This window comes from Thamnophis elegans, chromosome 2 (genome assembly GCF_009769535.1).
Source record: "Thamnophis elegans isolate rThaEle1 chromosome 2, rThaEle1.pri, whole genome shotgun sequence".
In the NCBI taxonomy this organism is placed as follows: domain Eukaryota; kingdom Metazoa; phylum Chordata; class Lepidosauria; order Squamata; family Colubridae; genus Thamnophis; species Thamnophis elegans.
In genome coordinates, this window is record NC_045542.1 from 58121866 (window position 1) to 58136136 (window position 14271).

The 14271-nt window shown below is 34.9% G+C and overlaps 2 protein-coding genes across 3 annotated transcripts; both read right to left on the bottom strand.

Moving 5' to 3' along the window:
* Window positions 1-542: 542 nt before the first annotated feature.
* LOC116523921 (T-cell antigen CD7-like) lies at window positions 543-5293 on the bottom strand. Its single transcript, XM_032239012.1, has 4 exons — window positions 5223-5293; window positions 3367-3705; window positions 1452-1564; window positions 543-662 (listed from the first exon to the last, which is right to left on the bottom strand). The coding sequence occupies exons 1-4, from the start codon at window positions 5284-5286 to the stop codon at window positions 543-545; spliced, it is 636 nt and encodes a 211-aa protein (XP_032094903.1). The 5' UTR covers window positions 5287-5293.
* Window positions 5294-9020: 3727 nt separating this feature from the next.
* LOC116504638 lies at window positions 9021-12994 on the bottom strand. Of its 2 annotated transcripts, none has more exons than XM_032211790.1 (4): window positions 12904-12994; window positions 10664-10993; window positions 9876-9979; window positions 9021-9239 (listed from the first exon to the last, which is right to left on the bottom strand). In XM_032211790.1, the coding sequence occupies exons 1-4, from the start codon at window positions 12965-12967 to the stop codon at window positions 9105-9107; spliced, it is 633 nt and encodes a 210-aa protein (XP_032067681.1). In that variant the 5' UTR covers window positions 12968-12994; the 3' UTR covers window positions 9021-9104. The 2 variants fall into 2 exon arrangements, with proteins under 2 accessions (XP_032067681.1, XP_032067680.1); XM_032211789.1 differs by having other exon boundaries at window positions 9876-9982.
* Window positions 12995-14271: the final 1277 nt, after the last annotated feature.

Consider the following 14271-nt stretch of genomic DNA (forward strand, 5'->3'; position numbering starts at 1 on the left):
AAGAAATGTGGGTAAGTAAATGGAAAGAGAAATGTGCCCAAGCTGATAGGATTCCTAAGAATTAAATATTAGTTTCTTCAGTAGAGTATGCCAGGTATGTGGATGTGCACAAATGCAAGATATCAGCAAAACAAATAGCATTTCTCCGTACCTTCTGCCAGTGATACAGTCACATTTCTCAACTATATACCGTAGAGAAAAATGGAAAAGAAATGGTAGAGAGACAATTATGGCGAACAAAAAATGGATAACTCAAATCGACTCATAAGCTATATAGCTGTGTAAATTCATGCCATCCAACATTTTTTCTGAGAGAAAATAAATGCTAAAGTTTACTGAATTTCATGTCTTAAGTTTCTCATTATTTGTCAAACTGTGTGATTCAAGTTCAAATTTTAAATTCTTTACACACATGTTAGATGTAAACTGGTACTTAAAGTATACACTTTTTGATCACTTTTTTAAAAAAATGAATCTGAAATAATGAAATAATTACGAATTTGTTGGAATTTCAACAATATTTTATTATTCAGCATTTAATATTACAAAGTATATTGATGGTTTTGAGTCTCTGTGTTCTTGCACCTCAGGCTATAAGTCATGTCTTCATAGATAAAATTTTGCCTTTTCTTTGCCTTGTCTTTTTGGAAGCATTTCTTGATCTATTTATAAAGACAACAAATAAGAGGCATTACCCCTAAGGGATTTGTTTTTTAATATTTCCAAATTACTTAACAGTTCCTTATGCTATGTGTAGATCAGAGGTGGATTGCCAATTTTCTCACTACCAGTTCGGGGGTTGGCGCACAACGTTTCTGCGCATGCACAGAAGCGTCTGGGTGGGTGGGTGGAGCCTCCTACTGCCGCTACTACCAGTTTGACTGATCCAGCAGCAACCCACCTCTGGTGTAGATTTGTTGAACCATATAACATAAACAAAAACTAAATCCAACAATTCTTAACAAATTTTTAAAAAAATGATAATTGCAATATGTAAATCATAGTGTAAAATAAAAAATCAATATGCGGGAACTGTAAAATAGGCTTGTAATGCTACAGGTTTTCATTTCACTAAGTATTATACTTGAACTGAATAATTTCTGCATCAGCTATTATAGGAAGGAGGACATAGCTGGACATTTTCAAGATAGCAATGACAACTACCTGTCAGCAAATATTAATGTTGTATTGTATCACAAAGCTTTTCTTTTCAGCTTGCTCTGATTTGATTAAGGTTATACATTGGTACAGAATAATTGGAACAAAGAAACCTCCAGACATTTAGATTAGAAAAAAAAGTGTTATAAATATTCCTTGCTATACTACAATTATGCAAGTTATTTGAAATTATTTTGGATATTTCTTGACTGAGCTACATAATTTTTATGAAGGAAAGAATGGAAATTGATGGAACTTAGTTAATACAATACCTTGTAATTAGCCATACTTACCGGTACATTTGCATGATAGATGATACATGATCCAAACATAAAAAACAAGAGCATTAACACAGAAATAAAGATATACAGCATCCAGGGAGATTGAAAATTCTTCTTTGAAGGTGCTATAGTGAAGAAAATGGGACATGAGGTTTACCATACTGCTTTATACCTGCTTTCGTAGCCTCCAAATGTGAAGAAATAATATAGGTAGTTCTCAATTGAAGATCACACGTGAGCTCAAAATGTCTGTTGCTTAATGAGACATTTGTTAAGTGAATTTTGCCCCATTTTACAACCTTTCTCTCTTATCTGATTCACAGCAGTTATTAAGTTAGTGGCATGGTTGTTAAATGAATCTGGCTTCCCCATTGAGTTTGCTTGTCAGAAGTTCGCAAAGGGGAATTGCATGATCCTGGGACACTGCAGCCATCATAAATATGAGTCAGTTGCCAAGTGTCTGAATGTTGATCATGTGACTTCAGGGATGTTGGAATGGTCGAAAGTGTGAAAAACTGTCATAAATCATTTTTTCCAGTGCCATTATAACTTTGAACAGTCACTAAATGAACTGTTGTAAATTGGGGGCTACCTATATTTCCTCTAACCATATTAACTGAAACACCTGGCATTTGTATTTGCCAATCCATATGGAACCTTGAAGAAAGCTTTAATGGACCCTAGCCCTCCATCACTGAACATCCTTTTGTTCTGTGGACTTCAACTCCCACAATTTATTAAACTTAAATTATTAATATGCAACATCTCAGGTATTTATATTTAATTATTTTAAAATATTATTTTATCGTATGCATGGGCATACAATTGTATGGTGTGTGTGTGTGTGTGTGTGTGTGTGTGTGTGAGAGAGAGAGAGAGGGGGGGGGGGAGAGGTTGGTATCGGTTCATTGCACATGTGCTTCGCTCATGCATGCGCATACCATGTGTTGTTTGAGCATTCGCAATTGACTGTGAACTGTTCTGCGCATGCACAGAAACTTGCCAGCAATGGCAGAAGAGACTGGTGAACCAGTTTGTGGGCATGGCCAGACTTGGTCACTGCCGGTTCTGTGATCCAGGCCGAATGACCACTACTAGTTTGGCTGAACCGGGAGCAACCCACCTCTGGTATGTGTGTGTGTTTATGCAGAGTGATTTCCTTATATATTCTGTAAACTCCTTAAGTCAAATTAGACTAAAGCAATGTATCAACTTTATAAATAAACAAATCAATCAATCAATATGTTGACTTTCAAAGATGATCAATTTCTAAATTAAGATTGCAGTGTAGGCTTCAAGCTGAATTAGAAAGTTTCCAAACAAAAAAGAGGTAAATTAAGCAGTTATCTGAATAACCGAATCAAGGCCTGAATTGAATCTTCTGGTCTATAAGTTCAATTATTTAAGAGTCTAGATTTTTCCAGTTTAAAATTCAATCCATTCCATTGTCAAGTTTCTCATTTATCTACTTTCTCAAATATGTATTTTTACCGTATATACAAATATATACCATATGTATATTTTATTTACATGTTTGCTCAGGGTATATTATTTGTTTCTCATCCATCTCAGAATAATGTATTTTATATGCTCTACTATACTTTCATTTTGTAGGCACTTGACTCGAATAAACACATTTTGTATTAGTCTAGAACAAAATATGAAGATGCTGAAGTCTAGAAGGGAAAGGGAACAAGTTGCCACTTTCCCCAACTCTAGTGACATTAGGTTTATTACTTTTTTTAAAAAAAGATATCACCTTAATTTGTATCCAAACTCTCCATATTTACATTCCTCAGACTTTTAATACAACATGATTAAATAGAGTTCAAGATGTCTAGATAGTACCAAATTGGGGAAAATGGTCCATGATTTATAATTGAAAAATCAAGCTGCTAACCATATGACCTTTTGTGTCCACCCTTACCTTTTATTGCCAAAAAAATATTCACTGTGCTATTCTTCTGCTTAAACCCAGAGTCTGTGGTCAAGTTTGCCACACACATATATACATTGCTGTCATTTTTCTTCAGTTGCTTCAGTGTAATTGTGGCTGTGTTGTTCATCTCAAAATACTCAGTGCGATTTTCATATGTAGGAGCTTCTGTCTTGATTTTGCTATGGGTAACATAAAGCACTACCGGGATGTTTCCATAGGTTTGTTTCAGGTACAGACCTTCAATCCCATACATAAACTGGCAGGTGAGATTGACAGATTGCCCTTCTTCAGCAATAAGAACCATCAATTCTTGACTGACCATTTTATCTGGAAAGAAAAAGATCTCCTGAGTGAAGGTGATGGTGAATATTATTTATGCCCTTGCCATATTGATCTTAAGTGTTATAGTGTGCGTAAGTTCCTATTCCAAGTCTATTTAAAAATACAAAACTCTGAAGATGAAGCCTCATTATAGGATCCTTTCAGTTGTATTTCAGTCTTGATACTGAGGAGAAACCGAAATTATTTTGAGGCATTTAGCACTCACAATGCAAGTTCCAGTTAGTCCTTCACACAGCCTGGCTTATGTGCCTTATTCCTGTTATGTACCTCTGTTTCAGTGGTGGGTTCTGGATCCCATTGCAATTGGTACAGCAAAAGTTGGCTATGGCTTATTTAAGGAGTTACTGACAGGTATAAGGTGTGCATAACATCTCAATTTTTCTCCTTGGAACCTCCTATTTTGACAGTTTAATCTGAGAAAGTTAGTATTATTTGCTTTCCAAAATCAATAACAAAGATGAAATATGAAGTAATAAAAATGCAAGGCAAGTTCATGACACAATTTAATAATACATGAAAGGCACAATCTCTACCACACATAACTACTCGTAGAAATTTGGCAGAAATTGATCAGTATCCAAAAAGGGAATTTCGGTGCCATTCTGGCAATAAAAAATTCTTATGACACCATAAAAATTAATAGCATAATTGTTTCCATTACTTTTAAATACATTTGGAAAGGAAAGTTCTCACATTTCAACAATACAACTATTTAGAATTTATATGTAAAAGTTAATTTCTGGTAACATTCGCAGACATTTCTCAACCAAACCTGAATATACTACTTTGTATACCACACTCAGACATGCATCTTTATGCTTTCTCAAACATTTTGTGCTTTTACACACTCAACTTATCTACTTTACTGTACATGAACATAGCCAAGAATGTACAGATGCCATGATGGCTATGGGGTACCAACACAGCTATAAAACAAAAATAATTGTTAACATCTGGTTATCAACCAGATGAAATGGAAACTCTTTAAAAAAAACATGAAACCCAGTTGCTAGTCTGTTTTTTTTTTGTTATTTACACATCCTGCAAGAAAAGAAAGAAAGAGAGAGCGATGGGGTACCAACACAGCTGTAAAACAAAAATAATCCTTAACACCTGGTTATCAGCCAGATGAAATAGAATCTCTTGAAAGAACATATGAAATCCAGTTGCTAGACTGGATTTTTTTTTTGTTATTCATACATCCTGCAAGAAAAGAGAGAGAGAGAGCAGCCTTCTATCAGGCATGCTAAGGAAAGCATTAGGATTTTGAAATAAATCATATATAAACATTCTCAATATTCATCGAAAGAAAATGTTAATTTATACCAATAGGCTAAACCCAGATCTGATTTTTTCTCCTGCAATCAGCCAAAACAGTGTCTCTCTTTATATCATTAATAAAATAAAGATCCATACAAATAAACAATCTTTTTGAACTTATCCTACATCAATAATTCTCAGTAAGGTTAAAATCAGTAAAACAACTTTTGGATATCTTCTACCTTTTGGTTCTGCATTTCCAGGAGAAAGCAGCAATAGAAAATATGCAGAAAGGATCCAGAGCATTTTGCAACAGCTGTTTTTTCTACCTTAATGCAGCTACTCTTTAATCACAGCAAAAATTAACTTCCCACTTAGGTGATCATGTGATTTTCTAATGAGAACTTGGTTGAGTGTAAATCATAACCGTATATACTGTCGAATCTAAAGCAATGACTAACAACCCACAAATAAAAACACATTTCTGAGAAGGTACAAAGACATGTATTCAGCCTTAGTTCTTTTTTTAACAAAATATTAACTATCACAAAAATCTTCATACTAGTCCCTCAGAAGCAAAGTTTGCTTCCACTTTATTCCACCCAAACATACGGATTAAGTATTTGAAGTATTTTTTAAAATAGGTCAAAGGAGTACTAAAATAAAAACAATATTTATTCATTTATTTGTTTCTTGGTGATCTTTCTGAATTCTCCATCTTTTTTATCAACAACTTGTCTGTTAGATTAAGAAGAGGTCATTTACCTTAAATGTTTGGAACTTAAATGCTTATTTAGGTTTATTCCGATGTAGACAAGGATAGGAATACACTGTTAATCATAACTGGCATATAGACTTTATCAAATGAACCTTAAAGTTTTAAAACACCTTAGGATATCCATCAAAACATTTATCTCCAGGATGTGATGTTACATACAATACAGGAAAAAAATGTAAATAGATACAGTCACATTTCTGAACTATACACTGTAGGAAAAAAACAGAAAAGAAATGATAGCCAGACAATTATGGCAGACATAAAATGGATGACTCATATTCACTCATAAACTAAATTACTGTGTAAATTCCTGCTACCTAACATTTTTTTCTGGAGGAAAATACATACTAAAGATGACTGAATTTCATGTCTTAAGTTTCTCATTTTTTGCCAAGCTGCCTGTTTCAGTTTATCATAATTCAAGTATTTCCGTTATCTAATCCAACTATTATTTTTCTTTATAATGGTATTTTTGCATATACCTCTCAAAATATACACTATCCTTGCTATCATTTTCCCCTAATAAAAAGTGATTTGTTTTTTACTTTTAGGTGCAATTTTGTGTTGATTTTTCTCTCATATATGATTTTTTAATAATACATTTTGCAGATTTGTAGAGGTAAGTCTTTTAAAGGATTAATCAATTATACATATTCCAAAATAAGAAAGAAATACTCACATTCAGATTTGTCAAATGTCTGTATCTTTAATGTAAGGACATAAGGAAAAGCAAATGATGGAATATAAACAGTACTGCTTATATACAACCAAGATATCTTGAAGCCTTTATTGCATGTTTTGCTCTCCCTCTCTCCCTCTGTCTTCTCTCTCTCTCTGACTTTCTCCCTAATAAAATAACTCCATGTTTTTAACTTATAAATTTGGTTTAAAAGCTGAAAAAGTAGAATATACTATAGAAGAATAAACAGACAATTCTGCAATTATATTTTTTATTCACCTTACGTACAGAAACACATGGCAACCTACATAGGCTTCTTTCTACTCCCCCCCCCCAACGCATCAGCCACCTTGTGTTAGGGAGTTGTTGGTCTGAAATCATGAGGTAAAGTACTAGGGCTGAGGATGAATGACAATTTGGCTCTTCGCAGTGCCAACATGATTACCACTACACCACATTGGCTTTTTTGCGCATATTGAAATATTAAAGTTATATCTCTTAAAATGTTTCTACTGCATTGTAATTGTACAAGATAAAAAACATTTTCAACATCTTCCCTTCTAAATACTTGCTAATATTTCTATAATGTTTTCTACAGATACATCTTCAATAACTGTGGATGTGGAACTCAATGGGAAGAATGCTATATTTTAAAAACTGCAATATATTTTCCACTTGTATTCCTCTTCATTAAACTCGGTTTTGAATACTTTCAATAATATATTACATATAAAAAATACTGCAAATATTTACGGTAATGACATCATTTCAAAATACATACTTATATAACTAGCACTAACCACAACAATTATAAAGTTAAGCCATATTAAGATTAAGATAGGTAAGGACATATATAAACCTAGTAAGAATTTAAGCCACCCAGATTAAGGCTCCTGCGCTGTTCTTTTTCAGGTTTTTAGCTGAATGTATGAAGGGGAAGTAGGCTTGACTTGGGTTGAATGATAGCACACTTCTCTGAACCCAGAAGTGTAAAATTATAAGGTTGGAAGGGATCTTGGAGGTCTTCTAGTCCAACCTCTTCTCCAGTGTAGGAATCCTCACCACTATTCAGGACAAATGGCTCTCCAGTCTTATTTTGCAGATCTCTAGCAATGCAGCACCCACAACTTCATGAGGTAGGCTGTTTCATTGCCTAATTGTTCTCACAATCAGGAAATTCTTTCAAGTTTGGAGCTCTGTTGTAGTTTTTCCATCCAATGGTTCTTATCTCGCACCAGGGGTGGGTTTCTCGCCCCGTTCCAACCGGTTCGGTTGGAACGGGGCCGGCGGCATCCTCGTGCACGCGCGCAGCACACGCATGCGTACTAGCATCTGTGCGATGCTCCAGCTGCTCCTGGAGGATGTATGTGTCCTGCGCATGCGTGGAAGCGCAGAACTCGTCAAAACTGGGTAAGGAACGCGGGCGGGCCCTTTGCCGTTCCCGGAAGTTACTTACTTCCGGGTTCGCCGACCAACCGGTTCGCGGGAACCGCCGCAAACCGGTTGAAACCCACCCCTGTCTCGCACCCAGGTACTTGGGAGAGTAAATCTACTTTTCTCTTCCTGGGAGGTCCCTCTATGAAAATTGCTATCGTGTCTCCACATAGTCTTTTCTTCTTCAACCTAAACAAGTTTCAAATTTAAGATTTGGATTCCAAGCCTTTGCCATCTTTTTTGCTCTTCTATGCATGCTTTCTAGTTCTTCCAGCATAAAGCAGTACTGTCACTTTCCATGATTTTGATGCTACGGTTTGATGCTAGGTTGACTCAGCCTTCCATCCTTCCAAAGTGGGTAAAATGATGACCCAAATTGTTAGGGGCAATATGCTGACTCTGTAAAACCGCTTAGAGAAGGCTATAAACAGTGGTGGGATTCAAAAAATTTTACTACCGGTTTTGTGAGCATGGTTTGGTGGGCATGGCATGGCATGGCTGGGTGGTTGTGGGTTGGTGAGTATGGCAGGGGAAGGATGCTGTAAAATCTCCATTCCCACCCCACTCCAGGTGAAGGTTACTGCAAAATCCCCATTTCCTCCTGATCAGCTGGGACTTGGGAGGCAGAGAATAGATGGGGGTGAGGCCAGCCAGAGGTGGTATTTACCGGTTCTCTGAACTACTCAAAATTTCTGCTATCGGTTCTCCAGAACTGGTCAGAACCTGTTGAATACCACCTTTGGCTGTAAAACACTGTGAAGCAGTATATAAGTCTAAATGCTATTGCTATTGCTATACTTCTAGCGATGCAACCCAAAATAGCATTGGCACTTTTGGTAACTGAAGTATGGTGTCAATTCCTGCTTATATGTGGTCTAGCAAGACACCTTGATTTTTGTGGTAAGCATTCCAACACTTCTAATAAACCAGAGTCTCTAATTGCACTGAGTGCTATTTTGACATCCAAAGGAATGCAAATTGGATTCTCTTCAGATCTTCAGCTAAATGTGTGTGCCAGGGTTGACAGTGTGGAAGTCAGAGGAGGTGGGATAAGTAGGTCCATTCTTGACTCAGTTTGTGCCCTTCACACATGTAATGGGGCTACCTGAATGGAGCTTTTGAACCTTAACTTTCAAATGCAAACTGATGTTCAAAGTGTACATGTCTTTATCGCTTTAAAAAAAATAATGGAACAATTATATTTTTGTTGGAATTACAACAATATTTTGTTATTCAGCATTCAATATTACATATAGCATAAGGATTTATTGTAGTCTCAGATTTCTTGTGCCTCAGGCTATAATTCATGTCTTCATAGATAAAATTTTGCTTTGTCCTTGCATGTCCTTTTTGGAAGCCTTTCTTGTTCTGTTTAAAAAGACAATAATTAAGATGCATTACTCCTTCTTTTTTACATTTCCAAGTTACCTAAAAATCTCTGTGCTTGGTGCAGATCTGTTGAAGCATAATATAAACAAGATATAAAAATAAATACAACATTAACAAATAAAAAAAATTGAAGTATGTAAAATCATTGTATAAAACCAAAATCAATGTGTAGGAACTGTAAAATGGATTTGTAATGCCACATGTTTATATTTCACTGGTCTTGGACTGAATAGTTTTCAGCATTATCCATTATAGGAAGGAGGGCATAGCTGGACATTTTTAAGGTCACAATGACAAGTACCTATAGCAAATATTAATGTTGTGCTGAATCACAAGGCTTTTCTTTTCAGTTTGCACTTATGTGATTATGATTATTATATTGATCCACTGCAGTCCTTACATTGGTATAGAAAAACCAGAATAAAAAACCTGCAAACCTTTAAATTAGAAATTCTTTTGTATTACAAATATCCAATGACCTACAATTATGCAGGGAAGGACTTATTTGTCATTATCTTGGGACATTTCTTGACTGATATACATAATTTTTGGAAGAAAAGAATGGAAGTTGATGGAACTTAGTTAATATAATGTCTTGATATTAACCATACTTACATTGGTACGATAGATGATATAAAATCCCAGCATAAAAATAAAGAGTATTAACACAGAGATAATACTATACAACATCCAGGAAGATTCAAAATTCTTCTTTGCAGCTGCTGTATGGAAGAAAATGGGACATATAGTTTATCATAATGCTTTACACCAAGGATGTCAAACTCAAGGTCCAGGGGCTAGATTCAGCCTGCAGGGTGCTTAGATCTGGCCTGCAGGGCTGCCCTGGAAACAGCAAAGGACTGGGCCACAGTGCCTCTACCACTATTGTCCCCTCAATGTGCAATTTTCTTTTTAAATAAGCTTTCCTTGGTTATGTACTTTTTAAAATGTGTACATTCTGAAGTGTGTGTGTGTACAGAATGTACATATTCAAATATATACTGCAAGCATATTTTATATACATGTTTGCTCAGTGCACATTACTTGTTATTCATCCTTCTTGGTATGTGCATTTTTATATCCTTTAATTATACTTTGATTTTGTACAAACACATTTTTGTATTGGTCTAGAACTAAATGTGAAGATGCTGGAAGGGCAACTGAATTTTAGTTTATGAACTATCACTTTCCCCAAACCCAGTATTATCAAGTTTATTACTTTTTGTAAAAAAAAAAAAATCACTTTAATTTGTATCCAGATATTCTACATTTACTTTTTCATTTCATGGAATTCTAAGAAACTATGGCTAATGGAAGTTAGAATCCAAGTACCAAATTGAGAAAAAAATGGTTAATGATTTGTAAGTGAGAATTGTCAACATGATCTTTTTCTCCATTCCTACCTTCTACTGCCAAAAGAATAGGAGAGCTATTCTTCTGCACAAGTTCATTGTTTATGAACATGCCTGCCCTACACAGGTATACATCACTGTCATTCTCTTTCAGGTGCTTCAGTGTGATTGTGGCCATGTTGTTCATCTCATAATACTCAGTGCGGTTTTCATATGCAGGATCTTCTTTCTTGATTTTGCCATGTTGGGTAACATAAAGCACCTCCGTGACTTTTCCAAAGGTTCGTTTTAGATATAAACCTTCAATCCTATGCATGAACTTGCAGGTGAGATTAACAGATTGCCCTTCTTCAGCAATAAGAACTTGACTGACCATTTCATCTGGAAAGAAAAAGATCTGAGTAATGAATATTATTTATGCCCTTGCCATATTGATATTAGTGGATTTTAAGTGTTATAGTGTGTGCCAGTTCCTATTCCAAGTCTATTTAAAAATACAAAACTCTGAAGAGTTCATTATAGGATCTTTTCAGTTGTATTTCAGTATTGATACTGAGGAGAAACCCACATTATTTCCAGGCATTCAGCACTCACAATGCAAGTTTCAGTTAGTCCTTCACACTAGAAACATCTTGGCTACTGAGCATTATCACAGTTTTGTAGCTTTCTGCAAATGCCACCTGCTGAATACCACCCCCTATTCTCCTGAAAGGTGGCAGACACAATAAACAAGCCCATTTTAATTTTTCATTTTGTCTCATTTAGCTTTTTATTATTGTCACTACATCATAGAATGAGAGCTTCTGCTGCATAGCTTTGCTAAGAAAAAAAAATTCTTTGAATCATGGAACTGCTTTAAAAGCAGTAGCTATCACTTTCAAAGTGCATTCGTTAAATATTACGTTTTATATACTATAATAAAGATAGTATACTTTGAAAGTAGTCCTTAGCATCCCAAAGATCTCAAAATTTAATGTTTATATGTTTAAGATACATTTCGGGGATGCTTAAAAGTATTTTCTTCTAGAGTTATAATAGAGCAGAAATTCTGGCAGAAAGAACTATAGTTCCTCAATGTTTGAATATCAGTATCAAATTCCTCTGATTCCTTACATGCTTCAGCAAAGGGACTAGAGCTGTGCAGAAATCTGTATTTGAAGGGGAGAAGGTGACTCAGAGCATAATTCACCATGAAACACATTTTCCCCTTAGGATTGCATGGCAAGAGTTGGCCAAGGTCAGGTCAGATGTGGCTTATTTAAGGAGCTATGTACAGATGTGCATACCTTCTTGATTTTTCTCATTGGATTTGACAGCTTAAACTGAGAGGGTTAATATTGTTTGCTTTCCAAGACCAACAGAAAAGATAAAACATAAAATATTAAAAATTACAAAGCAAGATAATGAAACAATTTAATAATGCAAGAAAGGCAACAATCTCTGCAAACCATAGCTATTCATAGAAATATTGCAGAAATTGGTTAGTATACAAAAAGGAATTTCAGTGGGCTTGTAGTAATAAAAGACTCTTTGACACATAATTTGAAACTAATAGCATAATTTGTATCCATTACTTTTAAGTACATTTGGAAAGAATCTTCTCACATTTTAAATATATAATATTCCTAGACATTTCTCAGACAAACCTGAATAGCCTATTTTGTATCCCACATTCAGATAAAATATATTTATGCTTTTTCAGACAATTTCTGTTTTTATACACTGAAATTCTCTACTTTACATGTGCATTGTCAAGCCTGCACAGATGCCATGACAGCTATGGAACACTAAGGCAGTGTCAAAACAAAAGTAATCATTAACACCTGGTTTTGGCCAAATAAGATGGAATAACTTGAAAGAAGATATGATTGTCTGGAATTTTGAATAAGAGTTCTCAAAATGTCACCATATTTTATTGCAACTCCTACTTAGCTACAACCACTTGCTAGACTGGTTTTCTCTGTTGTTTACTCATCTTGCAAAAAAAAAAACCCCACACAAAATATACTTCTACAAGTCATGCTAAGATATGAATAAAACCTACAAATTCTGAGATAATTGATATGAAAATTCTGAGTATTTACATTATTCAAAGAAAACTTTGATTTATACCAAAATGCTAAACCCAAATCTGATTTCTTCCCCTCTAGTCAGCCAAAACAGTTTCTCCCTTTATATCATAAATAAAAGCAAGATCCAGACAAATAAACAGTGTTTTTTTAACTTAGCCCATGTTATTAATTCTTAGTGAAGATTAAACATCAATAAAATATTTTTTGGATATCTTCTACCTTTTGATCCTGCATTTCCAGGAGAAACCAGCAAGAGAAAATACACAGAAAGGATCCAAAGCATTTTGTAACAGTTGTTTTTTCTACCTGAAACCAGCTACTCATTACCCACAGAGCAAAAATTGCCTTCCCATTTGGGTGATCACATGATTTTTTAACCAAATGAGTGCTTGGCCTAAACCACATCAGTATATACAGTCAAATCTAATGGTATGAGTAACTATGCACAAATAAAACCATATTTCTTACAAGATATAAACAACATGTGTTCAGCCTTAGTACTTGTTTTAGCAAAATCACAAAATAGTTATAAAAATGTTCATGCTAGTCCTTCACAAACAACATTTGCTTCCACTTCATTCCATACCCACCTACAAATGATATATCATAATGTCTATAAAATAGATTGAAGGAGGACTAAAATAAAAACAATCTTTATTAATTTCTCTTTGTGTTGCCTATTGTCCTTTTGTCATATCCTTTTCATCACAATTTTCAGAGTTCTGTCAAACGCCTTCCCAAGTACACATGTCAAACTAATCTACAGTATTTTTTGCATTCATACTTGAAAGGGAGGGGAACAATAATAGTATACTTCCAATCATCAGACCAAGGTAAGGTGACCAGATGTCCCGATTTTGGCGGGACAGTCACGATTTATAACAATTTGTCCCATGTCCCGGGGCTTTTTAAAAAAGTCCCGATTTTCTGGCTTCATGTTGAAAGCCCAGTGGATTTGCTTTAGAAATCCTAACTGGGGCAAGACAAAAGACACTCTGTCTAACCTCTCTCTCTCTCTGTCTCAGTACTTTCATTGAAAATATTAAAACTTTAAAGCAAGAAAACTGACCCCCCCTGCGCCCTTTTACCTCATTTTATAAGAAAAAATGACCCAGTACCATAGAGCTCCAGGAAATACTTGGCTAGAGAAGTCACGAGTGTTCCTTCCTGGATTTCCCAGAGGGGAGGGGCACGGAGGTTGGAGGTCAGCTCGTATGGGAACAATGGTGGCAAAGTTTCTTTGAAAAATATATCCCTGACTAATTTCACCATTTTAATTTGCTCAGTTTTTTGTATTAACATCTACATCATTCTGGATTGACCTGGAGTGCCTGCCTGCTGGTAAGTGAGCTGGGTTTTTTCTTTTATTTTTTTAATGTATTTTAAAATAATATTTTATTTATTGTCCATAGGATTTTTTAAAGTAGTTTTATTCTGTGTGGATTCTTTTTTTAAATTGTCTTAGACTATTTAAAAAAAGATTCTATCCAAAATAAATTGAAGTGAAACCATTTTTAAAAATTCTATGCACAATACTTTGAAATATATTGTGCATAGAATTTTTAAAAATATTTTTACTTCAATTTA